The sequence below is a fragment of the Polypterus senegalus genome, chromosome 3, assembly GCF_016835505.1.
Source record: "Polypterus senegalus isolate Bchr_013 chromosome 3, ASM1683550v1, whole genome shotgun sequence".
Lineage (NCBI taxonomy): Eukaryota > Metazoa > Chordata > Cladistia > Polypteriformes > Polypteridae > Polypterus > Polypterus senegalus.
The window spans coordinates 143,452,170-143,473,051 of NC_053156.1; the positions used below are offsets into that span (position 1 = coordinate 143,452,170).

The following is a 20,882-nucleotide window of genomic DNA, read 5'->3' on the forward strand; positions in this document are numbered from 1 at the left end:
GCCTTCAGCAGTCATGGCAATACTCCATCTGGACCCGCTGCTTTGCTGGCACGAAGTCTCCTCAGCTCTCTGCGCTGCTGAAATTGTGGGTGGGGATGTCTCTCCTATGCTGGTATCAGCAGAAGGATAGTTGGAGGATGCAGTACTCAGAGGGTGAGAGTGGGTTAGGGTGGTAAAACCTGTTAAAGAAGTTGTTCATTTGGTTTGCTCTCTCCACGTCTCTCTTGATGGTAGCACCCCGCTTCGAGCTGCAGCCAGTGATGATCTTCATCCCATCCCACGCTTCCTTCATGCTGTTATTCTGCAACTTCTGCTCCAGCTTTCTCCTGTACTGCTCCTTCACTGCCCTGAGCTGGACTCGGAGTTCCTTCTTCACGCGCTTGAGCTCCTGCTGATCGCCTTTAAAAGCCCTTTTCTTCTAGTTCAATCCATGGCTTGTTATTAGCATAGCAGCATACTGTTCTTACTGGAACTACAATGTCCATACAGAAGTTGATGTAATCAATTGTGCAGTCAACAGCCTCTTCAATGTTCTCACTATGTGACCCAAGCAATATATCCCAGTCTATAGTTCCCAAGCAGTCTCTCAGAGCCTGCTCTGCCTCAGGGGACCACTTCCTGAATGATCATGTGGTTGCAGGTAGCACCCTCACTCTTGGTTTGTAGTGATATATGACTGATATGTAAAACATTATAGTGATAAGATTCTTTTCTGTATCGTCCAGTCCTACTCTGGACCCAACAACTGTAAAATGGATTGATCTGTTTAGTAATGGATGGACTTGTGCACTTGTAGCAAGCACAGAAAGTGTGAAAAAAAATACTTGTTATATTAGAATGTAGGGTTAACTAAGGGTGTATTCACACTGGCAATTCGCTCCATGCCCAAGCACATTTGTCCACATGTAACCCCACACAGTCTAGTTCAATTGACCACAGTGTGGGCCCAAGCACGGCTCAGTAGCATTCAGGATCAGTGTGATCGCTAAACGTGCCCGAGCATGGAAAGCAGACATGACATCAATGATGCAACAAGTTACATATTGAATGCAATTAGATATCCTGCCCTACACAACTCCAAAACCACAACAAAATAAGTAAAATCATTTTGACATGCATGCCAACACTCCCTATTCAGATCTTGTTTTGGCTTTACACAAAGTCACATGGTCATGACAAAAGCATGTGCGGGGGGGAAGTAGGGTGTATGGGGGGGGACAATCGCACTTAGGCACAGTATGAAACAAACGTGACTAGTGTGACTGCACCTTAATCAAAGTATACATAATTTAAGTCTTGAACTGATTACCCATTTTGTGGATTTTACATTGAATTTGAGAGAAAGACTAACCAAATGTCTCATATTCAGTTTTAAAATACACAAACGGGATTAGAAGTGGACACTGCTGAACACTGTATGCACACTGCTAAAAATGACCTTCTGTGTGCTTTGCTTAACAATCAACACATTAAAGTAACCACAGAAATGTGTATGCTCGTTATTTAAGCTGTATAAATAATTCAATGAATAAAGAACAAAACATCAAAAGTGAAACCCCAGACCAAAAAAATAAATAAATATTTACACACATGCTAATGCATACCTGTATTGGAGTTTTAAATAGTGCAACAAGCCTGTACTATTTTTTAAATCTGAACTCAAGTAACAGGAGCAGCAAATGTAGGGCAATGCGCACCCTGATTTCAGATCTCTGCCCAAAAGGCAAATAAGCATTTAAAGATATTATTATCATTGATATCAGAGTAATTTAATCACCTCATTAGAGGAAGAGTTTTCTGTAAGCTTGAGACCAAAGAAGAAATCTAGCTAAACGTGACTTTAGGGAAAACACAAACTTGCAAACAGAATTTCAGTTAAAATACTGATGAACACAAAATAGAAGCAGATTGAATTTTACTTTCTGAGAACGCGACTTTAATTATATTTAAATATTTATTTAAAATTACTTTAATTATATTTCATATAATTAAAGCTGCCTTTGATATAAATACTGTACTTACTTTGCCAGAATGATAACACTTAAAAAAAGTTTAATGACTTCTGTGATGCAGACTGCAGTGGTAGAGAAGTACATCTCAGTGGAGACTGTTCTTGTGTATCGCAAGGCCACAGTGTAGGTAGCAGCTACCAGCGTCATGACAGTCAAGCAGTACAGCTTGAAAAACACACTTACTGGTTCTGAAATGTCAAAATAGAATATAAAAATGATGTCAATAAATGTGGACAATAGGAAAGAAAAGATACAGTTAACAAAAAGTACATTTTGTTGTTTGACCTTACACTCTGGTAACTCTTTATGAGGCATGCAGACTTTTGCATCATTTACCATAAAGCACTGTCCTTTACTGGCTCTGGCCTTCCTTTGTTGTTTTTTTTTTTTTTTAATTTAAAAAACAAAATACAATCAAATAAAAAGAAAATACACCACCACATCAAAAGTTTATTTTTTTTTTAATCATTTAAGGACACTATGCATTTTAATTGAATTAAAATCAGATAAGGAAGTTACGCTTAACAAAGTGACACCGCGAGTGCTGCTGGATCATCTCCAAGTGTAAGTGAGAGAAGCCACCATTGCTCTGACAGGTTTTCTTTTCAGGTGTTCCCACGTCATATTTGTGCCCCTGTGCTAACCAAGTTCATTTTACAGAGCTTACGCAATGAACCATCCATCCATCCAACCTGCTAGATCCTAACTACAGGGTCACGGGGGTCTGCTGAAGCCAATCCCAGCCAACACAGGGCACAAGGCAGGAAACAAACCTCAGGCAGGGTGACAGCTCACCGCAGGGCACACACACACCCACACCCAGCACACACTAGGGTCAATTTAGAATTGCCAATGCACCTAACCTGCATATCTTTGGACTGTGGGAGGAAACTGGAGTGCCCAGAGGAAACCCACACAGACACGGGTAGAACATGCAAACTCCACGCAGGGAGGACCCGGGAAGCGAACCCAGGTCTCCTTACTGCAAGGCGCAACGAACCAGACATGAAGATGAAATGCCTTTTCAACCTTCAACTATATTTCAAGATGTGTTTATCATTACTCTTTAATGAATTGACCTACACAAAATATAATAACAGCAACTATTTTTACCACCAGTTATTAGGATCTTTTGGGCAGACAAATCCTTTGTAACTGGTTGGAAAAATATAGCCTGTAACATAAACTCACACAGCAGCTACCTTTTATAGACCTGAAGTGCAGCTTTAGATTTTAGTGTTGTATTTGACCCCAGGATAGGAGTATCTGAGAGTCAAAATCTTGTTCTTTAAGAATTCATTTATAGGAACTGTCACCAAAACCTACAAATCGGTAGAAATATGTTTAAATCTCCCATACAGTTCCTGAAGACAGGAAGGTGCAGTGGTATGCCTGACAAAAACCAAAGATGACTGGCCTCTTTTATGAAGAAGAAAAAAAAAGCACTCTATGGCAGCTTAAAGCATATAGAATTGTTGATGTGTGGCATTAGAAAAGCACTGATGTTCCATCTTCTTAAGATGATTCAGCCACATCATTAGTTTGAACACTTTGTCAAACTGTAATCAGAATGTGTTTTGCCACATCCCGCGTGGGGAATTCACCATATATCCATTCTCAGACTTTTCTTGGATTTACACAATTTTGGATTTTCATTTCTCATTAACTATTTGATAAGTCAGTACAGAGAATATTTGACAGATCAAACTTTTAGTCACTCTCTAAAGCAAACTGCAATCGAATACACCTGGAATAAGGCAAAGTAACAGGAAACCACTTAGTCACTAAAAAAATTACTACAAAGCTTCTTCTTTTACAATAATGGAAACCTTCTGTAGTTATAAAGGCTAAATATGTGCCCATGAGCATTAGCTTCTGGTTGGAATAAAGGACAGACAGTGGAGTGTTGGGTAGAAAGTTGCAAATTAAACCCTTCCGATGAGTTAGTCTTTAAATCAGTCAGTGATTTAAGTGTAGATGTAGCTAAAACTGTAAATCACTGCGGTGGAATATTATATATTAGTACGGTAATAACTATTTCCTTATAAAACACGTACAGCCCTACGGATCACTGACCAAATAAAATGTGAGGAAAGTATGTGGGGCCATAAGCCGCTACACAATTGATCTACTAAACAACTGGAAAGCACTTAAAGGCAGTCAAATATAACTGTCGTTCAGACTCGAGGCAAGAACCCGAAACTTCAAATGACAACGCCGCTTACGTTCGGTGCAAGAAGATGTCGCTCAGGGCTTGCGGAACACGTGGATCTTAGTGCAAGATTCCGTCTAAACATTTACTCAAGCCTGCCTACAATACAAATATTACGGTTGCGAGAGTCCATCCCGGCAGTATCTGGTATATCATTTAATACGCAACTGTGACACATGAGGCGTGTACCTGATTGTGATGCATTGCCAGTGTTAAAACAAGTAACATTACCATAAAAATCAACACTCAAAATGAAGAAGAATCTCTCACCTTTTGCCATTGTTGGTGTTGAGGAGCGCTAAAACGCTCCTTTTCGCAACTCAAGAGGATATTGTCATATTACGTCCACCCACTAATCTTTTAATGTATTGCCAACTGGCATCGCAGCAAAGAAAACATCACACCTAACAATCGCCCTTTTGGTAACATTTTGCTACTACAAACGAGTAATTATAATTTACGAGTTCCGCCTCGATACCGGATATAAAATGTCATACGTTTCAGGCATGCGCTAGGAACGTGTAAAATCTCCCATGCCGTGGCGTTACGGCGGTGGGAATGCCTACAGATAAGGGCGATTGGGTACAGAAAAAATGATTGGCGTGTTTGTCACGAATTGCAGTGCTTCTTTTAACAGTAGCTGCCGATTCGTTCGTGCTAGCCACCCTTCGAAGCTCATTGGTCTTCTAAGAGATTGATTGACGGCTTCCCTTCCGGTGTTGCAAAGCTGAGAGCTTCACTTTGCCGGTTGCTCTTCGACAAAGATTTGCAATTCAATTCAATCTAATTTTTCGGTATGGTAAGAATGCGCCTGAGTTTTGTTCTTTTTTTGAAGAACACTTTAGAAACGTACAAATTAACAAAACAGATTGATATAAATTATTTAAGACGTTGCAAACATTACAAGTTAAGGTGTGTAGCAGCATCATTAAAAAAACCAATTCATTAAACAAATAAAATGGTATCCACCTATGTCAAAAGCGTTTTGTGGTTTCTTTGGTCACCATATTTACTTTTATGCAAAATTTATTTAAACAATATTTTAAAAGAGAATCTTACGCCAGAAAACGTGCACTTACAGTTGTAAGAGATAAAAAAAGGATTTTATCGCACATACAGTATTCTTTTTTTCTTTTCTTTTTTTGAAACACGAATTTTATAGGTCACATGATAGATAAATAGCACTTTGCCCCTTGGGGTAATAATCTCAGTAAATGCTTAGATTAACAGGTAACTAAATACACAAATATAATATTTAAGGTGACCAGAATTTTTTGGAGGTTGGGTGGAGGTTGCTAGAGGAGCAGTGCAGGATTTACGTATAAGCTACACAAGCTATAGCTTAGGGCCCCCGCCTTCTTGGGGGCCCCCAAAATAAATTGTCCGAGTGAGCAATTGTCATATATACTTATAAAGGGCCCCATGTCTCAAATAGCTTAGGGCCTTATCAAGTCTAAATCCGGCACTGTGAGGAGCGTAGAATCTACGGATCACGAGTACAAAGCGAAAGCTTATCAAGTGATTTCTCGCCAAAGTTGCCAATATCATCCACTTGCAGAGCCACAGCACCATACGTAACCGCAGTTCTAGACTCGCAGTTACAGACCCGGAAGTGACATCTCCGTCGTTTCAGGACTGACTTCGTAAAGTTACTTTTGGAAGGTTTCGGCAGGTCTTGGCAAAGCCCAGAAAGTAACGTCGGGTCAAGGACCCGTTCAGAAATTATGCGATAAAAATGAGAAGGGATAAACAGTACATCAAACCAAATAATACGCATCATTGTGAAGTTCAGAGGATTTCTGCCATCACGTCGTGTCAAACTAGACAATACGGATCGTTTCTGTGAAATATTAATATTAACATTTACATTGTGTTTGGGTCTGTGGGAACCATTTAACATGTCGACAAAATTAAAATCATCAAGATGCGTTAATTTAAAATAGTTTTTTAGTTTACATTCATGAAACGAAGTATACAATATAATTATAATGTTTACACCACGTTCGAGTTTAGTAAAACGTTAATAATAAAAGTGATTACGTTTTTTTAAAATGTACTATGCATGTGTGCAATATTGTTCTAAACCAATTTAGAATTAACATTTAAGCCAATCTAACATTTTTAAATATGCATGTGAAGAAAACGGCAATACATATTCTACACTGAATTATGCTATATATTATATTATTATTATTATTGTTATTATTATTATAAACGATGGGCCATCAAAAGAAAAAAAAATAAAAATACTAATAAGAACACGATTTATTTATATAGCACCCTGTTCAGAATTCAGAAAGAACAATAGGACCAATATAACATTGGCTACAAATAATATCTTCACTAAATAAAGATAAATACAGGATATACAAAACATTCAAATAGAATAAAAAACAATAATCCAGACTAAAATACAACATATAATACTACAAACAAATCTTGAACAAATAGCATAAACTGTGATAAAAATGCAAACCCCGAGTACCTGGACAGATAAAGGGGGTAAATTGAAAGAAGGGGCAGAATGTCAGGTCTATTTAATGTCTTCCTAAATGAATGAGTTAAACAAATGAATGGAGTCAGCTGATCTCATTAATTTCAGGAGGCCATTCCACAGTCTGGGCACTATATAGAACTGAAGGCCCTGCCATCACCAACAGAGTGCAGGTTAGTGTGGGGCACAGAATGAGAGGACCTTAGTGGGCAGGTCAAGAACAGAATTTGATATTCAGTCCTATAAGACACAGGGAGCAGTGAAGGTGCTCCCCCCCTTTTCTGTCCAGGTACTCGGGGTTTGTATTTTTATCACAATTTATGCTATTTGTTCAAGATTTTTATGTTGTATTTTAGTCTGAATTATTGTCTTTTATTGTATTTGAATGTTTTGTATATCCTGTATTTATCTTTATTTAGTGAGATACTGTATTATTTGTAGCCAATGTTATAACGGTCCTGTTGTTCTTTCTGAATTTGGGGCATAGAAAGGGTGCTATATAAATAAACTGTGTTCTTATTAGTATTTTTTTTTCTTTTTATGGCCCATCATTTACATAAATAAGTGACAAAAACTAGAGAAGTTCTATATAATGCAATTAATATATAGCATAATTCAGTGTAGAATATGTATTGCCGTTTTCTTCACATACATGTTTAAAAATATTAGATTGGCTTAAATGTTTATTCTAAATTGATTTAGTACAATATTGCACACATGCCTAGTACATTTTAAAAAAACGTAATCACTTTTATTATAAACATTTGACTAAACTCTAACTTAGTGCAAACATTAAAATTATATTGTATATTTCGTTTCATGAATGTAAACGAAAAACTATTTTCAATTAACACAGATCTTAATGATTTTAGTTTTGCCGACATGTTAAATGGTTCCCACAGACCCGAAAACAAATTAAATGTTAATATTAATATTTCACAGAAACGATCCGTATTGTTTAGTTTGATGTATGACACGACGTGGCAGAAACCCTCTGAACTTCACAATGATGTGTATTATTTGGTCTGATGTACTTTTTTTTCCTTCTCGTTTTTATTGCTTAATTTCTGAACGGGTCCTTTACTTTCTGGGCTTTGCCGAGACCTGCCGAAACCTTTTAAAAGTAAGTTTACGAAGTCAGTCCTGAAACGACAGAGACGTCACTTCCGGGTCTGTAACTGCAGGTCTACAACTGCGTGACGTATGGTGCTGTGGCTCTGCAAGTGGATGCTTCTCAAAGTTGCAGGATGTGGTAAAGCATAACCTCCGTCAAAACACCATGCACGCGCGCCGAGTTCAAATTATCGTGGTGATGAGATATATTCAAAAAAGTGAACCAGCTGAAATCGGGGACGGAATCTTAAACCAGGGACAAGACAGGGACATGTTTCTGAGTGGGGACAGTTGTCTGAAAAATGGGACTGTCCCCAGAAAACGGGGATGGTTGGTCACCTTATATTATTTTTATATATATATATATATACAGTATACATATACTGTATATATATATATCTATATCTATATATATACACGGTTTGCATATACGCATATATATCTATAATAATAAAAGGCAAAGTCCTCACTGACTGACTGACTGACTGACTCACTGACTCATCACTAATTCTCCAACTTCCCGTGTAGGTAGAAGGCTGAAATTTGGCAGGCTTATTCCTTACAGCTTACTTACAAACGTTAAGCAGGTTTCATTTCGAAATTCTACACATAACGGTCATAACGGTCGATACGGGTCGACAATGTCCGCCATGTTGAACTTTCTTATTTATGGCCCCATCTTCATGAAATTTTCAACAGTCTTTGTTATTTATGGGCCCATCTTCATGAAATTTGGTACACGGGTTCCCAACGCTAACTGAATCCTACTTAAGAAAATATATACGTCCATAGCCTGCACCTCGGTCACCGTGGGAGGTGGCGTTGGGTCCCCCATCCCAACGCCTCCCACGTTGTTGGCTGCCTGCCTATATAAGACCGTCCGTCGCTCCAGTCTCTACATTCCCTTCCTTGCTTCGCCACGGGATTCACGTCTCCCTACTGATAACTACAGCCTTTTTGTTTAATCCATGGCTTCTCCACTGTTTTATTGTTTGTTTATTACAATTATAGTTATTGTATAGGTATTTTACACTTACTTTACATTGCTCAGGTACCCATTTCCTTTATCATTCCAACCCACATTACCATGTCTATCGAGATTATCACTATCGATCAAAGAACTGTCACTTGCCGAGTGCTTTCCATGCCCGGAGATACCACCTACCTTTTCCATTCTTTTTGTTTCATATTGCACGGCCATATCAGGCTCACTCTTGATATCCGGAGGAACATTCTGTCTTATGTATTGAATGACTGGGACAGGTTCAAGGTGTGGACTGATGACGGTACAGGAGATAATTATACTACACAGGAGCACTATAAGAGAGCACCTATGGTTCTGCATCTGAGTTGATGGCTGCCGCTGAATTGTTCGGTTGTCGCTTTCAAGTGTACTGAAATGGCCAAATATTTTACACCTTTCGACAACCGCCAATGCCTCTTAAACATCTTAGATTCACAGGTGACGATTTCAGTAGTGGACACTTTGATGTTTATGAATGTTTAAACTCTCAAAAGCTGGATGTGATTTTATCGATGAAACCGGTTGTGTGCTTACAACGCTTGACAGATGTCAAATGTCACTTCAACACAACAAATCCTGCAAATACTGTCGTAATTGAAACAAACCATGAAACTCAAACCGATTATGACAGCAGCAATCCAAGCTGTGAGATTTGAGACAAGATTACTTTTCTCATGGCCAACAGTACGTTGCATGCTCAAGAGTAAGCTCAGCGCACAGCTTGGTCATATTACAACCGGAGGGCCGAACTGACAATGTGGTATACAAAGAGATCCTTAACAAATAATTATTGGTATATTTTCCCTCAGTTTAAAAAGGTTTAATTTTCTTCTTATTAAAAATTTTAAGGCAGTACTTGCATGAGAGATCAGGTATTTTGCTAGTATATATATACTAGCAAAATACCTGCACTTTGTAGTGGAGAAGTAGTGTGTTAAAGAAGTTATGAAAAAGAAAAGGAAACATTTTAAAAATAACGTAACATAATTGTCAATGTAATAGTTTTGTCACTGTTATGAGTGTTGCTGTCATCAAGGATTTAATTATCATTATTTCTTTCAATCAGGTTCGTATTTGGAGGATGTGTTGTGTTCAAGTTATATTCCGTGTTTGTCAACTGTTGTAAAGATAACAGGTTTCATTCATCGAAGTGTTCACTACCCAAATCGGTACTTGTGAATCTAAGATGTTTAACAGGCATTCCCGGTATTAAGTTGTAGATTTGCCTCGCGAATATTTACTTGTAGCGTGTCTATGAACTTAATTTAACCTTTCCCAGTCCTGCAAAGTCAGTTCATGTGAGCCACTCGGTGTACATGCATCGAAGCTTCTCAGCTGTGCTTGTGCTATCTCGTGCGATCTCGCGATGTCCACGGCTTTATTTAATGTTAGCTCAGACCTGGCATACCAGCAATTTAAACTCTGTTACAGCAATTTTAACTCTGTTACAAAGTGATCAAAAGTCTCGTTTAAACCTTGCGTCTTCTCATTAAACTTGTATCTCGCGAATATCATATTCATCGTGGGCATGACAAATGCCAGCGGCAGCCTGTCTATGAACTTAATTTAAACTTTAGGTTTACACCGTGCTTTGTTTCCGAAGTAGCTGCACTCATGAATATGACTTGTATGCGTCACTCGCTTCATATTCTTTTGCTGCCTTCTCAATTGTGTAATGCGTTTTTTGAACAGGTTTCATTCATCGAAGTGATCACTGCCCAAATCGGTACTTGTGAATCTAAGATATTTAACAGGCATTCCCGGTATTAAGTTTTGGATTTTACTGCGAATATTTAGTGGCAGCGTGTTTATGAACGTAATTTAAACTTAAGCTTTACACCTTGCTTTCCTATTGATATGTGTACAAAGGCTTGTTCAGCGTCAGAGGGTTTCCGCAGTAGCTGCACTTATGAATATGCTAAGCACAGTCCTTCACCCGTGAATATTTACCTTATATGGGCAGGCAATCAATTACGTGGGAGGCGTGATGATGTGGGACGCAACTCCGCCTCACAGCTGGACGAGCGCGGGCTATGGCTATGGCCGTATATATGGACGAAAGTAGGTTCCAGTTATGACCGTTACACGTAGAATTTCGAAATGAAACCTGCTTAACTGTTGTAAGTAAGCTGTAAGGAATGAGCCTGCCAAATTTCAGCCTTCCACCTACACGGGAAGTTGGAGAATTAGTGATGAGTCAGTCAGTCAGTCAGTCAGTGAAGGCTTTGCCTTTTATTATTATAGATATATATATAGGGCCGGCATCAACATTTGCTTAGGGCGCAGATCATAATGAAGAAGGGGAACCCAGCCAAACTAGGTTAGCTAACATACAGTCCGTTGGCGCACTAATAAGTCAATAGCTTAGGGTGCAAAATTATATATACAGTGCATCCGGAAAGTATTCACAGCGCATCACTTTTTCCACATTTTGTTATGTTACAGCCTTATTCCAAAAATGGATTAAATTCATCCCCTCCTTGAGCCGTCACCTTATCGTGGTGGAGGGGTTTGCGTGTCCCAATGATCCTGGGAGCTATGTTGTCCGGGGCTTTATGCCTGGTAGAACCACCAAGACAAACTGGTCCTAGGTGAGGGATGAGACAAAGAGCGGTTCAACAAACCTCCAATGAAGAATAAAAACTGTGGACGACGTTTTCCCTTGCCCGGACGCGGGTCACTGGGGCCCCCCTCTGGAGCCAGGCCTGGGGGTGGGGCTCAATGGCGGCGCCTGGTGGCGGGCCTGCACCCATGGGGCTCGGCGGGCACAGCCGAAGAGGTAACGTGGGTCCTCCTCCCATGGGCTCACCACCTATGGGAGGGGCCAAGGAGGTTGGGTGCAGTGTGAGTTGGGTGGTGGCGAGGCGGGACCTTGGCGGTCTGAGCCTCGGCTACAGAAACTGGCTCTTGGGACGTGGAATGTCACCTCTCTGAAGGGGAAGGACCCTGAGCTAGTGCGCGAGGTGAGAGGTTCGCTAGATATAGTCGGACTCACCTCGACGCACAGCTTGGACTCTGGAACCAATCTCCTTGAGAGGGCTGGACTCTCTACCACTCTGGAGTTGCCCCGTGTGAGGCGCCGAGCAGGTGTGGGCATACTTATTGCCCCACTTGGAGCCTGTGCATTGGGGTTTACCCGGTGGGCGAGAGGGTGGCCTCCCTCCGCCTCGGGTGGGGAAGGGTCCTGACTGTTGTTTGTGCATATGCGCGAACAGCAGTTTGGAGTATCCACCCTTTTGGAGTCTCTGGAGGGTTGCTAGAGGGCATACCTTCTGGGGATTCCCTCGTTTTGCTGGGAGACTTCAATGCCCACGTGGGCAATGACAGTGAGACCTGGAAGGGCGTGATTGGGAGGAATGGCCCCGATCTGAACCCGGCGGTGTTTTGTTATTGGACTTCTGTGCTCGCCACGGATTGTCCATAACGAACACCATGTTCAAGCATAAGGGTGTTCATATGTGCACTTGGCACCAGGACACCCTAGGCCTCAGGTCGATGATCGACTTTGTGGTGTGTCGTGGACTTGCGGCCATATGTCTTGGACACTTTCGGGTGAAGAGAGGGGCGGAGCTGTCAACTGATCACCACCTGGTGGTGAGTTGGCCGATGGTGGGGAAGATGCGGTCAGACCTGGTAGGCCCAAGCGTGTTGTGAGGGTCTGCTGGGAGCGGCTGGCAGAGTCCCCTGTCAGAAGTAGCTTCAACTCCCACCTCGGCAGAACTTCAACCACGCCCCGAGGGAGGTGGGGACATTGAGTCGAATGGGCCATGTTCCGTGCCTCTATTGTTGAGGGGCTGACGGAGCTGTGGCCGCAAGGTGGTGGTGCCTGTCGGGCGGCAATCCCGAACCCGTTGGTGGACACGGCGGTGAGGATGCCGTCAAGCTGAAGAAGGAGTCCTATAGGACTTTTTGTCCTGTGGGTCTCTGGAGGCAGCTGATAGGTACCGGCAGGCCAAGCGGAACGGCTTCGGTTGTTGCTGAGGCAAAACTTCGGGCATGGGAGGAGTTTGGAGGCCATGGAGAGCGACTTTGGACGGCCGAGGAGATTCTGGTCCACCGTCCGGCGTCTCAGGAGGGAAGCAGTGCAGTGTCAACACCGTATATGGTGGGGATGGTGCGCTGCTGACCTCGACTTCGGGCGTTGTGGGTGGTGGGGGAGTACTTCAAGACCTCCTCAATCCCACTAACATGCCTTCCAATGAGGAAGCAGAGCCTGGGGACTCTGAGGTGGGCTCTCCCATCTCTGGGACTGAAGTCACCGAGGTGGTCAAAAACTCCTTGGTGGCAGGGCCCGGGGTGGATGAGATCGCCGGAGTTCCTTAAGGCTCTGGATGTTGTAGGACTGTCTTGGTTGACACGTCTCTGCAACATCGCATGGACATCGGGACAGTGCCTCTGGATTGGCAGACCGGGGTGGTGGTCCCCTCTTTAAAAGGGGACGGAGGGTGTGTTCCAACTATAGAGGGATCACACTCCTCAGCCTCCCTGGAAAAGTCTATTGGGGTTCTGGAGAGGAGGGTCCGTCGGATAGTGAACCTCGGATTCAGGAGGAACAGTGTGGTTTTAGTCCTGGTCGCGGAACAGTGGACCAGCTCTTCACCCTTAGCAGAGTCCTGGAGGGTGCATGGGAGTTTGCCCACCGGTCTACATGTGTTTTGTGGACTTGGAAAGGCATTCGACCGTGTCCCTCGGGAATCCTGTGGGGGTGCTCGGGAGTATGGGGTACGGACCCCTGATAAGAGCTGTTAGGTCTCTGTACAACGGTGTCAGAGCTTGGTCCGCATTGCGGCAGTAAGTCGAGCCCGTTTCCAGTGAGAGTTGGACTCCGCCAGGGCTGCCCTTTGTCACCGATTCTGTTCATAACTTTTATGGACAGAATTTCTAGGCGCAGCCAGGGTGTTGAAGGGGTCGGTTTGGTGGACTCAGGATTGGGTCACTGCTTTTGCAGATGATGTTGTCCTGTTTGCTTCACCAGGCCGTGATCTTCAGCTCTCTCTGGATCGGTTCGCAGCTGAGTGTGAAGCGGCTGGGATGAGAATCAGCACCTCCAACGAGACATGGTCCTCAGCCGAAAAGGGTGGAGTGCCCTCTCAGGGTTGGGGAGATCCTGCCCCAAGTGGAGGAGTTCAAGTATCTCGGGGTCTTGTTCACGAGTGAGGGAAGAATGGAGCGTGAGATGACAGGCGGATCGGTGCGGCATCCGCAGTGATGCGGCTCTGCATCGGTCTGTCGTGGTGAAAAAGAGCTGAGCCGTAAGGCAAAGCTCTCAATTTACCAGTCGATCTACGTCCTACCCTCACCTATGGTCATGAGCTATGGGTAGTGACGAAAAGAGCGAGATCGAATACAAGCGGCTGAAATGAGTTTCCTCCGCAGGGTGTCTGGGCTTTCCCTTAAAGATAGGGTGAGAAGCTCAGTCATCCGGGAGGGGCTCAGAGTAGAGCCGCTGCTCCTCCGCATCAAGAGGAGTCAGATGAGGTGGCTCGGGCACCTGATCAGGATGCCTCCTGGATGCCTCCCTGGTGAGGTGTTCCGGGCACGTCCAACCGGGAGGAGGCCCCGGGGAAGACCCAGGACATGCTGGAGGGACTATGTCTCCCGGCTGGCCTGGGAATGCCTTGGGATTCTCCCGGAAGAGCTGGAAGAAGTGGCGGGGAGAGGGAAGTCTGGGCTTCTCTGCTTAAGCTGCTACCCCTGCGACCCGACCTCGGATAAGCGGAAGAGGATGGATGGATGGATTAAATTCATTTTTTTCCTCAGAATTCTACACACCAAGCCCCATAATGACAACGTGAAAAAAGTTTACTTGAGGTTTTTGCAAATTTATTAAAAATAAAAAATCTGAGAAATCACATGTACATACAGTAAGTATTCACAGCCTTTGCTCAATACTTTGTCGATGCACCTTTAGCAGCAATTACAGCCTGAAGTCTTTTTGAATATGATGCCACAAGCTTGGCACACTTATCCTTGGCCAGTTTCACCCATTCCTCTTTGCAGCACCTCTCAAGCTCCATCAGGATGGATGGGAAGCGTCGGTGCACAGCCATTTTAAGATCTCTGCAGAGATGTTCAATTGGATTCAAGTTGTCCTGAAGCCACTCCTTTGATATCTTGGCTGTGTGCTTAGGGTCGTTGTCCTGCTGAAAGATGAACCGTCACCCCAGTCTGAGGTGAAGAGCACTCTGGAGCAGGTTTTTATCCAGGATGTCTCTGTACATTGCTGCAGTCATCTTTCCCTTTATCCTGACTAGTCTCCCAGTTCCTGCCACTGAAAAATATTCCCACAGGATGATTCTGCCACGACCATGCTTCACTGTAGGGATGGTATTGGCCTGGTGATGAGCAGTGCCTGGTTTCCTCCAAACGTGACGCCTGGCATTCACACCAAAGAGTTCAATCTTTGTCTCATCAGACCAGAGAATTTTGTTTCTCATGGTCCGAGTCCTTCTGGTGCCCTTTGGCAAACTCCAGGCGGGCTGCCATGTGCCCTTTACTAAGGAGTGGCTTCCGTCTGGTCACTCTACCATACAGGCCTGATTGGTGGATTGTTGCAGAGATGGTTGTCCTTCTGGAAGATTCTCCTCTGTCCACAGAGGACCTCTGGAGCTCTGGCAGAGTGACCGTCGGGTTCTTGGTCACCTCCCTGACTAAGCCCCTTCTCCCCCGATTGCTCAGTTTAGATGGCCGGCCAGCTCTGGAAGAGTCCTGGTGGTTTCAAACTTCTTCCACTTACGGATGATGGGAGGCCACTGTGCTCATTGGGATCTTCAAAGAAGAAGAAATTTTTCTGTAACCTTCCCCAGATTTGTGCCTCAAGACAATCCTGTCTCGGAGGTCTACAGACAATTCCTTTGACTTCATGCTTGGTTTGTGCTCTGACATGAACTGTTAACTGTGGGACCTTATATAGACAGGTGTGTGCCTTTCCAAATCATGTGCAATCAACTGAATTTACCACAGGTGGACTCCAATTAAGCTGCAGAAACATCTCAAGGATGATCAGAGGAAACAGGATGCACCTGAGCTCAATTTTGAGCTTCATGGCAAAGGCTGTGAATACTTATGTACATGTGATTTCTCAGTTGTTTTATTTTTAATAAATTTGCAAAAACCTCAAGTAAACTTTTTTTTACGTTGTCATTATGGGGCTTTGTGTGTAGAATTCTGAGGAAAAAAATGAATTTAATCCATTTTGGAATAAGGCTGTAACATAACTCACTCACTGACTCATCACTAATTCTCCAACTTCCCATGTAGGTAGAAAGCTGAAATTTGGCAGGCTTATTCCTTACAGCTTACTTACAAAAGTTAAGCAGGTTTCATTTCGAAATTCTACACGTAACGGTCATAACGATTCGATACGGTCGTCAACGTCCGCCATGTTGAACTTTCTTATTTATGGCCCCATCTTCACGAAATTTGGTAGGCGGCTTCCCTGCGCTAACCGAAACCGATGTACTTACTTATTTCGATGGTATGACGCCACTGTTGGCCGCCATATTGAACTTTCCAACGTCACCAATTTTCAAACTTCCCGTGTAGGTAGAAGGCTGACCCCATCTTCACGAAATTTGGTAGGCGGCTTCCCTGCGCTAACCCAAACTGATGTACGTACTTATTTCGGTGGTATGATGCCACTGTCGGCCGCCATATTGAATTTTCCAAACATCACTAATTCTCCAACTTCCCGTGTAGGTAAAAGGCTGAAATTTGGCAGGCCCATTCCTTACAGCTTACTTACAAAAGTTAAGCAGGTTTCATTTCGAAATTCTACGCATAACGGTTATAACGGTCAACAATATCCGCCATATTGAACTTTCTTATTCATGGCCCCATCTTCACGAAATTTGGTAGGCGGCTTCCTGCGCTAACTGAAACCAATGTACATACTTATTTCGGTGGTATGACGCCACTGTCAGCCGCCATATTGAACTTTTCAACAGTCTTTGTTACTTATGGGCCCATCTTCAAGAAATTTGGTACACGGGTTCCCAACGCTAACTGAATCCTACTTACGTACATATATACGTCCATAGCCTGCAGTTTGGCCACCGTGTGAGGTGGCATTGGGTCCCCCATCCCGACGCCTCCCACGTTGTTGGCTGCCTACCTATATAAGACCGTCCGTCACTCCGGTCTCTACATTGCCTTCCTTGCTTCGCCACGGGAATCACGTCTCCCTACTGATAACTACAGCCTTTTTGTTTAATCCACGGCTTCTCCGCTGTTTTATTGTTTGTTTATTACAATTATAGTTATTGTATAGGTATTTTAGACTTACTTTACATTTCTCAGGTACCCATTTCCTTTATCATTCCAACCCCCATTACCATGTCTATCGAGTTGATCACTATCGATCAAAGAACTGTCATTTACCAATTGGTTTCCATGCCCGGAGATGGCACCTACCTTTTCCATTCTCTTTGTTACATATTGCACAGCCATATCGGGCTCACTCTTGATATCCAGAGGAACATTGTGTCTTATGTATCGAATGACTGGGACAGGTTCAAGGTGTGGACTGATGACGGTACAGGAGATAATTATACTACACAGGAGCACTAGAAGAGTGAAATGCTTAAGCCCTTCACCTACGGTTCTGCATGTGAGTTGATGGCTGCCGCTAAATTGTTCGGTTGTCACTTTCAAGTGTACCGAAATGGCCAAATATTTTACACCTTTCGACATCCGCCAATGCCTCTTAAACATCATAGATTCACAGGTGACGATTTCAGTAGTGGACACTTTGATGTTTATGAATGTTTAAACTCTCAAGAGCTGGATGTGGTTTTATCGATGAAACCGGTTGTTTGCTTACAACGCTTGACAGATGCCGAATGTCACTTCAACACAACAAATCCTGCAAATACCGTCGTAATTGAAACAAACCATGAAACTGAAACCGATTAAAGAGTAAGCTCAGTGCACAGCTTGGTTATGTTACAACTGGAGGGCCGAACTGACAACATGGTATACAAAGAGATCCTTAACAAATAATTATTGACATATTTTCCCTCAGTTTAAAAAGGTTTAATTTATATATATAGTCGTAGTAGGGGGCGCTATCGCTCCCTTGAACTCTCAGGTACCACACCAAAACACTAGGTAAAAGTGCAATAATTCTTTTATTATAATAATTATGTGCACTAAGCACTCTCCACTCCACACTATACTCGCAAATAAACACAATAACTATAATAATAAATCAACAATCCTCCACTCCCAGACGCATTGCCCTCCTACCACCCAGCTCAGCTCGCCGTCTGGGAGCTCCCTCAGTCCTTTTATATTCCCCGACCTGGAAGTGTTCCCAATCCAACAGTCCACAAGTCCTTATTCCTTCTGGGTCAGGGTAAACAATACTTTTCCTCATTCCGGTAGCCCGTCACTCTTCCTGTGACGAACTTCCGGGTCATAATGCGCAAAAGAGTCCACTGGCCTCCCGACAGCGACTCCCAGTGGCCTCCAAGGTATCCAGCAGGGCTATGCATAAAAACTACATGGTTCACGAGGCCCATGCTCTCGGAAGAGCTCCTCCTGGCGGCCTGGGGGTGAGGGCCGGAATATGAAGCCGGCCATCCACTACAATTCCCCCTTAGTGACGACCACTTGGGCGGAGCATCCAGCCCCGCGAGGGACGTCCTCCTCCTGGAGGACGCGTCAGTCGGGCTTCTGCCGTGTGGTACAGGTCCCCCAGAGAACCTAGGGGGAATGGCGTAACGATTATTCCTCCATTCTATTATCCCACGTGGGCAAGCTCGCCAAATGTGTCCTGACTGATGACAGTTGTAACACCGCCGTCGTCCTCCCAGTTGTCTTTCTCCCTGAGATTGAAAACATCTCAGGAATTCTGTTAACTCCTCCCTCTCGTCCACCAAGGGAGGTTTTATGGCCGTCTCGTAGCTCTCCACCCGTTTTTCCATCTTGTCAGGAGACCCGCGCTTTACTTTGTGGATCTCCTGCTTACTCTGGGGCTTGGACACAGCTGGGGACTCTCTATTAGAAAGAGAGAGCCCCTTTGCTGTCTGTACTCCCATTGATTTATGTTTTTTAGAAAGCGGTGTCATCAGCGCCGCATCGCTCCAGGTAACAGCGCTGTTTAGCTCTTCCGGTACGATCGGCGCTTACCCCGCACCTTCAGTCATCGTGCCACACTCCCTTCTCGGGTTTACAGTGCATTGGCACCCGCTACTTATTAACCACGGGCTCAATTTGCACTGTGTCCCTTTACACTGTACGGTACTGGTCTCACTCACCTGTACCGTCACATCCAGCATGACGGGAGCCTCCCGACCAAAACGCCGTAGATAATCCCATATTGCTTCCAGCGGTGCTTTGACCGTCGCTCCCAAGTCTTCCATCTGTTTCTTGATGTCTTTTAATCTGTATAATAAATCATATACGGGCTCGAGCAGTTTCTCGAGATCCCGCAGTTCTAAACTGTTATTTAGTTCGGCCAGAGGTAGGCTATTCTCTTCACTTGCCTTACCTTCTGGCTGGGAGCCAATAAGAAAATCCCCTCCTGGCACGTGTTCTACTGGGTCGCACAAAGGATCCTGGGACTTGGAGTCTGTATAGAATCGGGTGGCCGCTACCGGCCGACTATGATCTGCCTTTTTTAATTTGTTGGCGGACCATTTAGTCTCGTCCCGCTCCTCTTTACTTTTATTTAAATTCGGCGCTGCTTCGCTCGCCTCCCCCTTCCCCTTCAGGGAGCTTGGATCCGTCGGGGAATAAATGACCTCACCGATGGACTGAGGTTGACCTTCTCCTTCCCGACTTCCCTCGAGTGAGATCACGTGGTCAGTTTCAACGAACCGGCAGGTCTCTTCTTTGTCAGGTGACACCGGCTCACGCTTTCGGCTTACCCAACCTGTCCCAGGATAGTCCACATGACTGTTCTTGGCGAATGGGCTTCTCCCCTGCAGATCCATAGAGTGGCTATACCTGTCGTTACAGCGGCCATCTTGCCCGGGTAAAAGGTATACCTCCGTTTCACCGTCGGGATTCCAGAGACATTCCTCTGCAAAATAAGAAAGAACAGTTCCTGGCGCCTCAGGCGTTTTCTCGCCACCTACTTCCGGACTAAGTTGACGTGTCCCACGTTCACTCCGGTAGTCCGGCGGGTCCGATATCTGACAGCCTTCTTGCTGCTGCCGTATCGCTCAGGCTTTTCCAGCTTCTATTAGCGCCCTGTCTTCCTCACTGCCCGTCAGGTATGTCCACATCATTTCAGCCTCAGTTAGGGTCTGTTTCTTCGGGATATTCCCACTCTTCTTGCCTGTTTTCTTCCCCATTGCCTACTGATCCAGCAAGGCTCACTATTACAGCGCTCTCTGTAGTGAATGGCGTGTTCTACCGCCAAGTGCTCTTCGACGGGACCTTCTTAGGGTCGTCTGCGCACAGAAATTTTTTTTTAACTGCAGGTCCCCTGCCAACAGACGGCCAGAGTATCCTGCCGGCTATGCCAGTGTCACAGTAGGAGGCGCTATCGCTCCCTTGAACCCTCAGGTACCACTCCCAAACACTAGGTAATAGTACAATAATTCTTTTATTATAATAACTAGCAGAATACCCGCGCTTCGCAGCGGAGAAGTAGTGTGTTAAAGAAGTTATGAAAAAGAAAAGCAAACATTTTAAAAATAACGTAAGATGATTGTTAATGTAATTGTTTTGTCATTGATATGAGTGTTGTTGTCATATCTATCTATTTATATATATATATATATATATATATATATATATATATATATATATATATAGCAAAATAGCTGCATTGGCAGCGAGAAGTAAAAAGAAAAGGAAACATTTTAATAATAACGTAACATGATTGACAATGTAATTGTTTTGTAATTGTCATGAGTGTTGCTGGCATATATATATATATATATATATATATATATATATACACACACACAGACACATATATAAACATATATATACATATAAACATATATATATATACACATCTATACACATATATATATACAGTATATATATATATATACATATACACACATACAT

General features: G+C 43.6%; 1 protein-coding gene across 1 annotated transcript in view; it reads right to left on the reverse strand.

Moving 5' to 3' along the window:
* The window catches only part of slc35a1 (solute carrier family 35 member A1), a 28,889-nt gene extending 24,133 nt beyond the window's left edge, over positions 1-4,756 (reverse strand). Inside the window, exons 1-2 of the mRNA XM_039748011.1 lie at positions 4,495-4,756; positions 2,023-2,200 (exon numbers count right to left, since the gene is read on the reverse strand). Coding sequence (XP_039603945.1) covers positions 2,023-2,200; positions 4,495-4,504 — 188 coding nt within the window. The 5' untranslated portion in view covers positions 4,505-4,756. The remainder of the gene's footprint in view (positions 1-2,022; positions 2,201-4,494) is intronic.
* Positions 4,757-20,882: the final 16,126 nt, after the last annotated feature.